The 15,610-nt window shown below is 36.7% G+C and overlaps 1 protein-coding gene across 2 annotated transcripts in view; it reads left to right on the forward strand.

The window, feature by feature from the left end:
- Window positions 1–15,421, forward strand: part of eml3 (EMAP like 3) — a 39,648-nt gene extending 24,227 nt beyond the window's left edge. For both annotated transcript variants that reach the window (XM_081359404.1, XM_081359405.1), the window contains 19 exons: window positions 2,398–2,426; window positions 5,760–5,789; window positions 5,991–6,111; window positions 7,154–7,303; window positions 7,393–7,462; window positions 7,635–7,745; window positions 8,138–8,233; window positions 9,122–9,256; window positions 9,559–9,697; window positions 10,238–10,389; window positions 10,505–10,630; window positions 10,751–10,882; window positions 12,123–12,190; window positions 12,308–12,396; window positions 12,570–12,667; window positions 12,800–12,887; window positions 12,985–13,083; window positions 13,928–14,058; window positions 14,318–15,421. In XM_081359404.1, coding sequence (XP_081215530.1) covers window positions 2,398–2,426; window positions 5,760–5,789; window positions 5,991–6,111; window positions 7,154–7,303; window positions 7,393–7,462; window positions 7,635–7,745; window positions 8,138–8,233; window positions 9,122–9,256; window positions 9,559–9,697; window positions 10,238–10,389; window positions 10,505–10,630; window positions 10,751–10,882; window positions 12,123–12,190; window positions 12,308–12,396; window positions 12,570–12,667; window positions 12,800–12,887; window positions 12,985–13,083; window positions 13,928–14,058; window positions 14,318–14,527 — 2,074 coding nt within the window. In that variant the 3' untranslated portion in view covers window positions 14,528–15,421. The remainder of the gene's footprint in view (window positions 1–2,397; window positions 2,427–5,759; window positions 5,790–5,990; window positions 6,112–7,153; window positions 7,304–7,392; window positions 7,463–7,634; window positions 7,746–8,137; window positions 8,234–9,121; window positions 9,257–9,558; window positions 9,698–10,237; window positions 10,390–10,504; window positions 10,631–10,750; window positions 10,883–12,122; window positions 12,191–12,307; window positions 12,397–12,569; window positions 12,668–12,799; window positions 12,888–12,984; window positions 13,084–13,927; window positions 14,059–14,317) is intronic.
- The last annotated feature ends 189 nt before the right edge of the window (window positions 15,422–15,610 follow it).

Genomic DNA, 15,610 nt, shown 5'->3' on the forward strand with positions numbered 1-15,610 from the left:
TTGATTGAGATTGTTATATTTAATATTTGAATGCATTTCATGAGAATCTTGTTATCATGAAATTTCTTGTATAATGGATATTAAATATCTTAATTAGTTTCTATAATAATAATAATAATAATTTAGTTTCATAACTGAATATGTTTTGTTTTTTATTTTTTTGTGATGAAAATAGCTAAAGAAGCTGGCATGCCTTTAAAAAAAATTACATTTCTTGTTGTACTTTAGTGTATATATATAAATACAGTGAGGAAAATAAGTATTTGAACACCCTGCTATTTTGCAAGTTCTCCCACTTAGAAATCATGGAGGGGTCTGAAATTGTCATCATAGGTGCATGTCCACTGTGAGAGACATAATCTAAAAAAAAAAATCCAGAAATCACAATGTATGATTTTTTAACTATTTATTTGTATGATACAGCTGCAAATAAGTATTTGAACACCTGAGAAAATCAATGTTAATATTTGGTACAGTAGCCTTTGTTTGCAATTACAGAGGTCAAATGTTTCCTGTAGTTTTTCACCAGGTTTGCACACACTGCAGGAGGGATTTTGGCCCACTCCTCCACACAGATCTTCTCTAGATCAGTCAGGTTTCTGGGCTGTCGCTGAGAAACACGGAGTTTGAGCTCCCTCCAAAGATTCTCTATTGGGTTTAGGTCTGGAGACTGGATAGGCCACGCCAGAACCTTGATATGCTTCTTACAGAGCCACTCCTTGGTTATCCTGGCTGTGTGCTTCAGGTCATGAAGACCCAGTCTCGACCCATCTTCAATGCTCTAACTGAGGGAAGGAGGTTGTTCCCCAAAATCTCGCAATACATGGCCCCGGTCATCCTCTTCTTAATACAGTGCAGTCGCCCTGTCCCATGTGCAGAAAAACACCCCCAAAGCATGATGCTACCACCCCCATGCTTCACAGTAGGGATGGTGTTCTTGGGATGGTACTCATCATTCTTCTTCCTCCAAACACGTTTAGTGGAATTATGACCAAAAAGTTCTATTTTGGTCTCATCTGACCACATGACTTTCTCCCATGATCATCCAAATGGTCATTGGCAAACTTAAAACGGGCCTTGACATGTGCTGGTTCAAGCAGGGGAACCTTCCGTGCCATGCATGATTTCAAACCATGACGTCTTAGTGTATTACCAACAGTAACCTTGGAAACGGTGGTCCTAGCTCTTTTCAGGTCATTGACCAGCTCTTCCCGTGTAGTTCTGGGCTGATTTCTCACCTTTCTTAGGATCATTGAGACCCCACGAGGTGAGATCTTGCATGGAGCCCCAGTCCGAGGGAGATTGACAGTCATGTTTAGCTTCTTCCATTTTCTAATGATTGCTCTAACAGTGGACCTTTTTTCACCAAGCTGCTTGGCAATTTCCCCGTAGCCCTTTCCAGCCTTGTGGAGGTGTACAATTTTGTCTCTAGTGTCTTTGGACAGCTCTTTGGTCTTGGCCATGTTAGTAGTTGGATTCTTACTGATTGTATGGGGTGGACAGGTGTCTTTATGCAGCTAACGACCTCAAACAGGTGCATCTAATTTAGGATAATAAATGGAGTGGAGGTGGACATTTTAAAGGCAGACTAACAGGTCTTTGGAACCTTCCGTGCCATGCATGATTTCAAACCATGACGTCTTAGTGTATTACCAACAGTAACCTTGGAAACGGTGGTCCTAGCTCTTTTCAGGTCATTGACCAGCTCTTCCCGTGTAGTTCTGGGCTGATTTCTCACCTTTCTTAGGATCATTGAGACCCCACGAGGTGAGATCTTGCATGGAGCCCCAGTCCGAGGGAGATTGACAGTCATGTTTAGCTTCTTCCATTTTCTAATGATTGCTCTAACAGTGGACCTTTTTTCACCAAGCTGCTTGGCAATTTCCCCGTAGCCCTTTCCAGCCTTGTGGAGGTGTACAATTTTGTCTCTAGTGTCTTTGGACAGCTCTTTGGTCTTGGCCATGTTAGTAGTTGGATTCTTACTGATTGTATGGGGTGGACAGGTGTCTTTATGCAGCTAACGACCTCAAACAGGTGCATCTAATTTAGGATAATAAATGGAGTGGAGGTGGACATTTTAAAGGCAGACTAACAGGTCTTTGAGGGTCAGAATTCTAGCTGATAGACAGGTGTTCAAATACTTATTTGCAGCTGTATCACATAAATAAATAGTTAAAAAATCATATATTGTGATTTCTGGATTTTTTTTTAGATTATGTCTCTCACAGTGGACATGCACCTACGATGACAATTTCAGACCTCTCCATGATTTCCGAATGGGAGAACTTGCAAAATAGCAGGGTGTTCAAATACTTATTTTCCTCACTGTATATATTCTCTGTTTTCAGTATGTTAAATGATTCATTCATTCATTCATTGATGTGTTTGTCTCCATAGCCGGGCAAAAGACATTATCTCTAGCACAGGTAAGGCATCTCTCACTTTATCTCTCCTTCTTTTTCTTCATTATTCTTACCTCATCAGCCTTGCTGTGTCATAATTCAGACTTGCATTAGGTCGATTTTTTTTTTCATTTTTACTCAAATTCCCCAGGTACAGTTCCTCTGAACTGTATACAGAGATTGTCAGAGATTATTGTCACACTATTTATGCAGTTTGCAATGCTCCTTTCTGTTCTCATGCCTTCCGGTGTGTTTGATTACTGGAAAAGCTGTCATGTGTTAGGAGAACAAGATCATTTTAACCTTTCTGAATGTCACTCGTCACGTAGTCACTGTCTGTTCAGTTTCCTCCAATCAGGATTGTCAGGTTACAATTTCTTGAGTAAAATGTTTTTCCCTCAGCCAAAGATAAGGAAAAATAATATATATAAAAATCAGCAAAATAATATATTTTAATCTCTCTCATCAACAACTCACACATATAGCTGTGGATTCAGAATAATAATGGGAACAATTTTTCAGCTTTTCATCTACCATTACTCAGCCAACCCAGGGACCCAATAATACTATAACGCTTGGTTTCTCATTAAGCCTATATAATTACTTTCATAAATAATGTTATTGCAATAAGCTGATTGTTACATTATGTACCTTTATCATGTCCTGGTTTTATTGTGCCACTGTATAATATGAGGTTATTAAGTGTGTTATACATTACAGAGGCAACCCAATCAAATGATGAAGCAGTAGACCCGCTGAAGATGATATAAGTTGTTTTTTTAAATCTGCAGAAAAATAACCACATTTTAAAAAATGATATATTTATATATTATATTAATAAGTTTATATATGTTTATATAGACTACCGTTCAAAATACTTATTTTTCAAAGAAGGCTCACCGAGGCTTCATTTATTTTATCCCCAAAAAAATGCAGTAAAAACAATAAAAAAAAAATCTGGATGAAAATGCCAAGATGTGAATAAATTGTATAAATTTGTGCGCAAAAAAATTGATGGATACAATTTTTATCCGATAAGACGGCATGCACATAAACTACTATGGAAACACATTTACTGAATAAATCCCTTGATGCACAACGAAAAAACTCTTGTGACTTTGACTCAACAGTAGATGTGATTGGATAACTTGACTAACCAGTGGACCAATCGCATCGCACAGCATTTCTTATGTCAGTTTGATCATTCTGAAATGACTGAGCCAAAATCTGTCATCAGAATGATTTGGTTTAATTCCCTCCCAGAAGCGTCTCACATGATTATGTTTCCAAACACCAACATCCAAACGCAAGATAACATGACAACGTTTATTGCTTTTCATCCACACGCTCTGAGACGCAAGTCACTTATGATGTGGGAAAAACGAGCCACAGTTTCTTCCCCGATTGCAGCATCTTTCATTTTTATGACAGATATTTTGTGGAAATCTCCCATGAAGTGGCGATTTTGTTCTCGACCACATAGGATGGATACTGTGCTTTATTCATATATGTTCAGTGAGATATTCCAAGATTGCGCACAAGTTAAATTCTCAACTTTTTACAGGATTCTTTAATTAATAAAAAGTTCAAAAGAACAGCATTTCTGTTATTTGAAATAGAAATCTTCTGTATCATTATAAATGTCTTCACTGTCACTTTCGGTGAATTTAATGCATTCTTGCTGAATAAAAGTATTCATTTCTTTAAAGGGGTGGTATAATGCTCTTTTCACAAGATGTAAAATAAGTATTTGATGTCCCCAGTGTGTATGTGAAGTTTTAGCTCAAAATACCCCACAGATATTTTTATATAGCATGTTAAAATGGTCACTTTTTAAGGGTGAGCAAAAATGCACCGTTTTTGTGTCTGTTCCTTTAAATGCAAATGAGCTGCTGCTCCCGGCACAGAAGGCGGAGCTTCAACAGCTTGTGCCCTGAAAATTTCAAAAACTTTTTTATGTTTAAATTTATGTAGCTAATGTGGAGTTAACTATTTTCTAATCATTGATTAGAATATTCTGTCATGATAATCTATAAATCGCGTTCCCGGGGGCGGGGTTTATGTAAATTTTAGGGTTTGTGATGTCACTGACCCGGGAGGAATGTTGCATAGTCCCTACCAGCCGTCTGTTGTAGTCCTTAAAAAGCACTTTCTTTAAAAGAAAATATCTCCCTTTGCTTTGAACTTTAAGCATTGTAACTTTGCAGATGTTGTTTATGCTCAAACAGCAACATTACACACTAACTAAAGTTAAAAAAGTGAAATCATAATCAACCACCCCTTTAAAAAAACAAAAAACAATCTCACTGACCCGAGACTTTTGAATGGTACTGTATCCATCCACAGACCCTCTGCTATAGCTTCATGGACCCCAGACTACAAATTCTAGATTAGAGAACAGATTCTGTCCAAAATGCAATGTGATGCAGTGAGGTCACTGTGCATATAAACACGTATGAGTAAGTGTTACTGAGCACAGGCGAATTTTAATTACCATAATAAACCATAAGTGGTCTCATGTCTAGTCTTTATATATTTATTTGTTTGTTTATTCATTATGCATGTTTCCTTCAGCAGTGAGACACAGGAGTGCTTGTGCTCACACTGGAAAGTTACTCTCGTCGGTTATGCAACCGCACCACTCGACTTTTCTGACCGGGATGATGGATGTGTGTTTCCTTTTCCCTGCGTGCCAGAAATCCACACCACATTTTCACAGCACTGCCTTGGCCTTCTCGTTTGTGTGCGTGTGGCGTTTTAATAATTTATTCACCTGCACACTTTACTGAACGGGAAGGTAAATGGGGGGTTTTATTTGAAATATCGTGACTGCGCTCAACATCAAACACATGTTGTTTTTCCCCTCTGGGATGAAACTGACACATTTATGGAATGTTGTTTCGGCGTCACCTGTCATCTCTCTGATAACATTGACATAGCGGTCCTGCATGAGTCGGATATAGTTTAAACTCTAAACTCAAATCCGAGGAATACGAGATATATCTCTTGTATCAAAACAACCCATATTATACTGTATAAAAGATCTTCAGGGGTTAGTGATGTTTTGATGCAAACTTTGATTATTGGTTTCTGGCTGTTGCTTTTATTGTCATTCCACCGCAGTTGACACACAGATTGACTTGCATGCCTCACTGCTTTTAAAAGACCCTGTTAAAAACAAAATTTTCCCTGTCGAGCCAGTCCAAATCCAGGTCCAGACAATGACAGCGGTGAGTCAGAGGTGTTCTCATTGGAGCTCCCTGTAGAGCTAGCTGGAGTGCAGTTGGGCTGCAGGAATTCCTAATGTGTTTTGCAAATGCAGAGATAATGTTTGTTTGTGTTTTTATCTTTTAACAGGCTCTCAGGGGTCCAGGAGGGGAACTCAGAGTAGGTTTCTATCATGGACTGGATTCTTACTAATTGCCTAAACATATTTGAGTAAAAAAAAATCTTATAAAAAAAATATAGTTTTGTAAGTTATATAATATGTTGTACTCTGAAAGTTAACAAATACAAACTATAGTGCTCATCGTAAATTTTTCACGTTGTGTATTCTTGTGTCTCAAGTCAGATTCATTTTGCTTACAGGTCAGTCAATCAAGATGTTTATCCGTGGACGACCAATCACCATGTACATTCCTTCAGACATTCTGAACTACGAGGAGCTGAAAATTGATCTTCCCTCACAGAAACTGGATCTCGACTGGGTGTATCCTAAAACAATTATTTTGTTGTTGTTTTTTAGCATTTATATTTTTTTATTAATGTATTACATTTGAACCTAAATTAAAAATTAATTTACTTTCATATAAATTAATTGTAACATAAAATAAACTTAAAATATGTCATTTTATTGCATACAGGGCTTGACATTAACACCCTCCAACCTCCCAAATGCGGGTGGACTTCAGCAGTGGCGTGTAACAGTCACTCCTACTAGCCACTTTGGCGGGTTGGATTTACATACATTTTTCAGTTGTAGTCTTTTAAAAAGGCATTTGAAATAATAAACTAAGTGCAGTGTAGTGTTGTCAAGAATATAGATACATATCGATACTGAAATATCTGAAACGCTTCCAATTCTCATTTTCCGCAGAATAGATGCACGATACCAGCTGCGCTTTCTCTCTTTCATCTCTCCGACAGCGAGTGACACACAAATCCGCCTCTCCTCACTCACTCGTTTCATTTTCTCTGAATGAATATTGTTGGTGTTACAGGGCTTGATTTTCTGCGTGGGATTGCACGTATTGTGCATCATTTTACTAATTTCGCACACCCCAAATGTGTGCACATAAAGCCGCCTCACAATACTAAATTAAGTTATTGTTTGCTGCTTATTGCGCTTAAAAAGTCAAATAATGTCAAAATGCCGGCCTTTGCAAGTATTCACGTAAACACAGTCAGTTATGTTTTAAGTGAACGTAAACAGTTGAGAAAAAAAACACATGTGTAACAGTATAATGGATCCGTGCCTCAAGTCTTAAAGTGACAGCAGCCTAATAAACCTGCTGCCAAATTATAATATAATATTAAAAAGATCTATGTGGCATTTTCCCCCATGGTATCAATGTCAAAATTGTGGCCAATGACTTTGAAAATGGTTGGTGAGCAAAGTTAATGTCAAGCCCTGCATACATACATACATACATGCATACTATATATTTCTTTACCTCACATGGCCAAACACAGTGAATTAGATGTCCTTTATTTAATACATAGCAAATGTTCCTTGATCCTTTTATTTCCAGCTATGGTTACAGGGGACGGGACTGTCGAGCAAACCTTTACCTGTTGCCGTCTGGAGAAGCAGTTTATTTTATTGCGTGCGTGGTGGTCCTGTATCACATCAACAACCAAACACAAAGGCATTATCGCAAGCACACAGACTGTGTCAGATGGTGAGTTTAGAGAAAACTATTTTTATAAACATTTTTTTTTTTCTCCGATTAATATGTCCTTACTTTTTCTCTTACTTTTTGGCCTGTAGTCTTGCCATCCACCCGGACAAGGTGCGTGTGGCATCTGGACAGACAGCAGGGGTGGACAAAGATGGCAAGGTGAATAAATCACATTCCACTGATTAATAAGATTAGTATGTTGGTTGACATTGATTAAAGTCATGAACAAAAATGAAAGAAATGGTGTAAGTTTGTTATACATTCATAAAAAAGAAAAAAAAGTCCATGTTATGCATAAATTACCTTCTTACGTTTTTTGTGTGTTTTTCAGCCTCTTCAGCCCTTTGTGCACATTTGGGACTCCAACACGCTACTGACACTGCAGCAGATCGGCCTCGGCACTTTTGAGCGAGGTGTCGGATCCGTAGCATTTTCCAATTCAGTGAGTATTGCCTCCCATTTTGCATTCTTTCCAGTTGAAACACAGCAGACAGAGAGAATAGAGATGGCTATTCACATGTGCAAAGAATATAAAATATCAAAAAAGAAATTAATAAATAAAAGATGTAAAATAATACTATAATGAAATATCCAGACTTTTGGTCTATGAAGCATTTATAGACTAGAAACATTGACTTTTATCATGTGACAGTCTTTTGGAATAAATACGTAAATAAATAAATACACATTGATCGATTGATTGATTGATTGAATATATAATATATATATATATATATATATATATATATATATATATATATATATATATATATATATATATATATATATATATATATATATATATATATTCCTTTCTCTTTTTTCTTGCTATAGGATGCTGGTACATTCCTTTGTGTAATTGATGATTCCAATGAACACATGCTTTCTGTGTGGGACTGGAATAAAAATATAAAGCATGCTGAAGTCAAGGTCTGTTCACACACACACACACACACACACACACACACACACACACACACACACACACATGCGCACACACACACAAATGCTCAATAGTTTCTACCATTGTAATATCTACATAAAGCTACATGGATTTACATTGTCATTTTTAGTAGCCTAACAATTTTTTTTTTCAAGCACATACACTGTTAATGCTAAAAAAAAACTGTCAGCTTTATTGTGGATAGTTTCTTTCTCTGTGTGACCCTTTGTCCTAAATATTTCTTTCTACTTCTGCACGAGCGGTTTGAGCGGGGTTGCTATGGGAGCAGCTAAATATTTTACAGTTGATTTGTGTGAGTGATTGTGTGCACTTTAAAGACTGGCCATTTGTATGAAGTAATTTTTCTCCCTCGTGTTTTATTTTTGGGCTGTGCTGCGAGTAATGGATTTAGGAAGTAGTTGGACTTAGAATAGCATGACGCTTTGTCAAGGGAGTTCTGTTTGCTGACTGAGTGAATCTAGATTTTCATCTCAGTATGAGTTGGTTTATTTGTATAAAGTCATTTGCAATGAGTTAAATATCATTCAGGATTTCACGAGCATTTCAGAAGTATGTTTGGTAAAATTCTGGAAACAAAAAGATGAATACCCAGAACAAAATGAAAGAGCCTGAACAATTTAGAAATCATAAGTAATGACATTATATTCTGCTGAACTTTGAAGAGGTATTTACAGTTTCTGGATTATACTTTTTGATAATACAGGACAATTACAGTAATTTTCTGTCATTAAACTGACGTGAGCTGAAGATTGACTGGATGTTTATAGTTGAATTGCAGCTTTTCTCCTGTAATAACACAGAGCCATTGGCACAACTATATGTCTTCACTGTGTGTGTGCGTGTGTGTGTTTCAGAGCACTACTGAGGCAGTCTTGGCTGTGGAATTCAGCCCTACAGACACCAACAACATCATCTCCTGTGGCAAGTCCCACGTCTACTTCTGGACCATGAGCGGTTTCACAATGACCAAGAAACAGGGCATCTTTGGAGTGAGTCCATATTCTGCCACTAAGTTGACTGTCCTCCACTGTAATTTCAGTATCATGGGCTTTTCCATGCACGAAAAGGGGAAGAAATTATATAAATTAAAAACTCACAATACTGTGGTACTATGGCGTTTCCATGTGAGATCATCATTTTACTTGGGTACTATTTTACAGTAATATGCTGCATATCTAGTTTATGATTAGCTTTAAAGGCTCACATTGAGTAGAGAACCGCTTCATAATGCATTCAGCTATGTATTCACTCTTTGTTTGGTGTTTGATTTTGTCTATTGTGTGTTTAACAGAAATACAAAAAGCCCAAGTTCATCATGTGCTTCGTGTTCAGTCTTACGGGCGATGTGTTGACGGGAGACTCTGAGGGGAACATTCTCACATGGGGGAAATCAGCTGCTGATATCAAAACATTAGGAAAAGGAGCAAAGGGTGTGCAAAATGATTCTTCACAATACAGAAGAAATGATCAAACACTTCTGTTACATTGCAACTTCCTTAATCGTTAGCAGATCTCTACATAAACATCCATCTTTCACATATTCAGTTATAATGTTGTGATGATTAAATTGATTTGTAGCATTTAAAGCTATTCATTTTAGTTATTCCCCTGGAATTGGGCTACTTTTAAGATGTTGCCATGGGTTGACGTACAAAATCAGCAAAGAATTCGGCCACTGACAGAGAAAATCATATTGGGCTCATTTTGATTGGCCAATTGGCTCGTTTTGTTGCTCAGACCTGGCAACCGTGTCGGTACAGAAGTAGTACTGTATGTGCAATAGATTTTCCTTTACTTTTAAAACTAAGGGACAAGTATAATTTATGCTCTATGGTAAACAACAGCATGCCACAGATGCTATAAATAAATTAGAACTAAAATATGCTCTGTTTTCATTATTTGAAACTATATCGATTCTGTCAATCTCTTCAAATTTATTAATCCGCCTGTTTTACTCTCCCCGCCTACAGAGACATTGCAGATCATGAAGCAGACGCGTGCTCACGAAGGCAGCGTTTTCACGATGTGCCTCCTGCAGGGTGGAGCTTTACTCAGTGGTGGAGGCAAGGACCGCAAGATCATCCGCTGGAGCGCAGACCTTGCGCCTGAAAGAGAGTGTGAGGTGAAACACGAGTCTGTACTATCTTCAAAACTGCGTGTTTGTAGCCATATGAATATGTGAAAGTACAGTGTCGTTTAAAAATCCAAAAATTCTTGAATGGTCTTTGTTCTTCTAGATTCCCGAGAAATTTGGTGCAGTCCGCACCATTGCAGATGTAGACGGAGAGGAGCTGCTCGTTGGCACCACACGAAATGCAATCCTGAGAGGAACATTTTCAGACGGGTTTGTGGCCATTGTACAGGTAGATGGATTGGATTCATATGCAAATATACATCGTTCAGTTGCCATCAGTTGTCTTAAGCATTTTTACCGGATTAGCTAGTTTGTGAATCTAAAATCGTTGAATTCATTCAATTGTCAGGGACATGTGGATGAAACGTGGGGTCTGGCCACACACCCCTCCCAGAGCATCTTTCTTACCTGTGGAAATGATCGTCAAGTGTGTGTGTGGAACGCAGAGGACCACAAACTGGACTGGTGCACACCACTAGAGGTCAGAATGGTCACAGAAAATTTACACTAAGGGTACATTTACATTACAGCGATGTACTAAAAACCTTTGCGTTTTTCAAAGGATTCTTGTACAGACGACACTGTTGTCAAAACGATCCCCGTTCACGCTGATCCGAGAAAACGCTGTATTATTCATGCAACGCCAGTAGTTGGCGATATAACTTTGTAAAGAAACACTCCGCGCCTATTGACTGATCACGTAGCACGCATGCGCATGACGTCACCGTTTTCACAAATTCGTGTTTTTGTAGTTTGCACAGAGACGATAACAGCATCATTCTAAAAAAAAACTGTTTTCAAAAGTTTGCATTTTAAGGCCCACGAAATGCCATTGTTGAGTAAATGAACAGTCAAAATGCATAAAAGGTTTTGCGTTTTTAGTTTAAAACGGTGTCGTGTAAGTGGCCTCTAAGTGTTTTTTTGTGTGTCACAACACTATTGGCATGGATGCAAAAAATATTGGTTATCTGAGTAGAAATGCACAGCTGAAAGTATTTGGTAATTTGATAATATGGGTGTAGTAAACAGTATTTGGCTGGTCATGTGATCTGAACACGCTTACACTACCACTCAAAAGTTTAGGGTTGTTAAGACCTTTTAAGAAATTTTTTACAATTTAAAATAACTTTTCTATTTTAATATTTTTTTTACTGTTAAAAAATTCGAGGTTGGTAATATTTTTTTATGCTTTTTTTTTTTAAAGAAGTCTCTTATGCTCACCAAGGGTGAGTTTATTTGATTAAAAATACAGTAAAAACTGTAATATTATGAAATATTATTACTTTAAAAAAAAAAATTATTAATTTATTTTGAAAAAAAAATCTTTCCAGTTGATGGAAAAGCAGAATTTTCTGAAGCCATTACTTTAGTCTTCAGTGTCACATGATCCTTCAGAAATCAAACTTATTTTTTCAAGATTCTTTGAATCTTTTGTAACAATATAAATGCATTTATAGTCAGTTTTGATCAGTTTAATTGGTTCTTGACCAGACTTACTGAGAAGACATTTTTGAACAGTAGTTCAAATACAGTTTTTTTTTGTCTACACAGAAACCCATTTGAGTATATCAAATTTTAAACATTTTGTCAAAGTTAATATTGATTTATTAAGGTGTAAAAGTTTTATGTGGGAAACGTGCATATTTAAACACCCTCACAATATGAACATAAATGTATTGTAATGTGAAAATGAATTTGCAATTATTCATTCATCACTCTAGGAATCTGGTCTGTGTGCTGATTTCTGCCCAAACGGAGCTCTTGTCTCTGTTGGACTGAGTACTGGAAGGTAAAACATTTATTTACAGCACACCCGATAACAATTACAGCTTCAGTTTTACAGTGAGCTTGTGAAATGTTCCCTTTTTAATGGCTTTCTGGTGGTTTTAACCCATTACCTATATAGATGGGTTGTACTGGATCTGCAAACCAAAGAAGTGGTGTCAGACCTGACTGATGGGAACGAGCAGTTGTCTGTAATGAGATACTCACCAGGTCAGAGGTCAACAAAATCACTGTACAAAAAAAAAGCTATGGCCTCACTCTTCCTTATCTTTATGTTTCTAGCTTGTTTGTGGAATATAGGGCATGTGTTTTAATGTGGTCTGCAGTTCTCATAAGCCTGTTAACAATCCGGAACTTTTATTTTACTACTCACCCAAACATAGATGGCAGCTTCTTGGCTGTTGGTTCCCATGATAACTTCATCTACATTTACAACGTCACTGACGGTGGTCGACGCTACACGCGATTCGGAAAGTGCACAGTAAGCAAAGCATGCTGGGACAGTATTTTAAATGATGTAAAACTGTTTTATGGTGGTTTGTTGTTTATAGGGGTTGTGTTAAAGTTCACTGTAAGTCATGCAGATTTATCTCTTCCCTAAATGTAACTTCAGGGGCACTCCAGTTTCATTACTCACCTCGACTGGTCCAAAGATGGAAAATACATCATGTCTAACTCCGGCGATTATGAAATTTTATACTGTAAGGCTTGTGTGCATGATATACAGAGACATATTCATAGAAGACAATGAGAGATTTAATTTAAAATGCATTTAATTGTTTATGTTTGTGTAAAAAGGGGATGTTGCAAGCGGCTGCAAGCTGTTAAGGAACCGGTTTGAAAGTAAAGACCGAGAGTGGGCGTCCTATACCTGTGTGCTTGGATTCCATGTCATGGGTGAGAGAAAGCATTTCATTTTTTATTATTGTTTGTTATCAGTGTTTTATTATTTTTATTTTACTTTTTTTTTATGCTGGCTGATATTTTTTTATTATTATTATTTAGTTACCAATATTTGAAGTAAAACGGACCACATGGAATTGTTCATATATATATATATATATATATATATATATATATATATATATATATATATATATATACACATATATATATACAGAGTACTGTGCAAAAGTCGTTGGCACGATAGTATTTTCACCCAAGAAAAAAAAGGTTTTAAACCAGTTGTGTCAGTAGGAAATGTCAATGTCATTGTCAAGTTTATTTCTATAGCACAGTTTAAAACAACTTAGAGTAGAAATTTAGAAATGTCAGATTAAATTTTTTCCAAACATTGCTTTTGTTATTAATAGTAATAATCCAGTGAGATTTTTGTATGCACAAGGATTCTGACAACAGCCAAACTAAATCCAGAAGAACTGCAGCAACATCTCCAAGACGCTTGAAGACACCTTCCTGCAAAGCTACAGTACTGTGAATAGTTTTAGCCACTTGTGTAAATAGATTTTATTTATCGATTAACTTCTATTAACTAAATCAAATCAATATTTTGTTTAAAACAGCTTTTGTCCTAGGTACACTCGCACATAGTTTTTCAGGCAGCTTTGCAGGAAGGTTTCTTCAAGCTTCTTGGAGACGTTGCCGTAGTTGATATATTGACTCATTTTGAAAAAAAAGGTTATGTAGTTTACATTAAGATGTATCTCATGAGTAGTAGTAGTATGTATGCACCAGCAGTTTATTCCACAGTGTAATAAAATGTAACTGTCATGCTGTCCAGGTGTGTGGCTCGAGGGATCAGATGGGACAGACATCAATGCCTTGTGTCGCTCGCACAATAAGAGTATGGTGGCAGTGGCCGATGACTTCTGCAAGGTTCATTTGTTCCAGTATCCATGTCCCAAACTAAAGGTCAGTCACTGCCACTCAATATTCATTGAGAGTCAAAGAAATGATCATTTTAAAATGGAAATAAAATGAAACAATAAATCTTATTAGACTCTGTATGCTTAATATTGTATTAAAAGGCCAGATATTGTATGTAATGCTGAGTTAGAAAATGCAGATTAATAATTCACATATTAACTGTATCAGGTTTAAAAAAAAAAAAAAAGAAGTGTTTGCTTCTACTGCAAGAAATCAATAATTTATTCCCCGATTTCTCTGTCAGGCTCCAAGTTATAAGTATGAGGGCCATGGCAGTCACGTGACCAACGTTCGTTTCACGCATAATGACACTCACCTCCTGTCATTGGGCGGGAAAGACACCTGCATTCTCCAGTGGCGGGTTAAAGGGGCGGGGACTGGAGACAGTAAGGAACATCTAGCTTCTTCCTCCACTGTCCGCTCTTCCTCTAGTTCTCCAGAAAATGGCACATAGAGAGACAGATACCAGGAGTCAAGAGAGCGAGAATAACTAAGGCATGAAGATATTCTAGGAAATGAAACATGGAGGAAATATCTTATTGCACCATCATGAAGCATTTGGAAGTTTATGCCAGCTTTTGTAAAACATGTCACAATGTTGTTTGACCATTTACAAGTCAGATATAACGCATAGCTATTCACTACCTACATTTCTTCATGAACTGACTTTACCCTGTTGAGGCTTAACTAATGGCCAAAAAAAATGTGTTTTTTTTTGTTTGTTTTTTTAAAGAAATGTCATATTGCACTCCAAAACCAAAATCAATATGATAGGATTATATAAATAAAATAAAAAAAATGTTGGGGTTAAAAAGAATGATGAAAAGTATGTTTTATGTTCTTAATGCAAAAAATGTATTACAGATTTTTCTCTTTTAATTTTGGGGCCTTGAGAGTTTATATGAAATGTACACATTTGGCAAAATAAATGAATCTCACAATAGTGAATTTTTTTGTCAGTTCAATGCATGATGAGAGAATGATGTATTAAATAAAATAAAATAATCTCTTGTTTCCACATTTATCATGCTATATCATGTTCAGTGTACTTCCAAGTTTACATGTGCTTGTTTACTTCATAATGCTTCTCATGTGATTATTTTAATAAACTGCTTTTTTTTTTTTGGTCATTAAATACTACATGCATAATTGTGTCATTACATTATTAGCCATAAATCATGTGTCTCTGTGAAGCATTGCGTTAAGAGCAGCAGGATAATCATTGCTTTATTAGCTGTCAGGAAAATGTCCTCTGTCCAAAAGACTGGTCTTGTATGGATCAAGTCAGCTTTTCTCAGCTTGTTAACAATGTGAAATTTTTGTTATTTTTAATCAATCAATAAATTTTAAAATAAGAACCCTTTTTGTCTGTGTGTACTTCCAGTTTCGCAATCAATGTGATTCCAGAAGTGAAATAGAGTTTTAGTATCACGCAACGCCACCTAGCAAGAGTCTTTCTTTAATGTGAGACTGTGATGGCGCCTGTAAATCAATAGAGGGAAGTATTGCACCAGTTTTCACTCCTATCCTGATTCTG

This window comes from Scardinius erythrophthalmus, assembly GCF_964197995.2.
Source record: "Scardinius erythrophthalmus genome assembly, chromosome: 2".
NCBI classification, from domain to species: Eukaryota; Metazoa; Chordata; class Actinopteri; order Cypriniformes; family Leuciscidae; genus Scardinius; species Scardinius erythrophthalmus.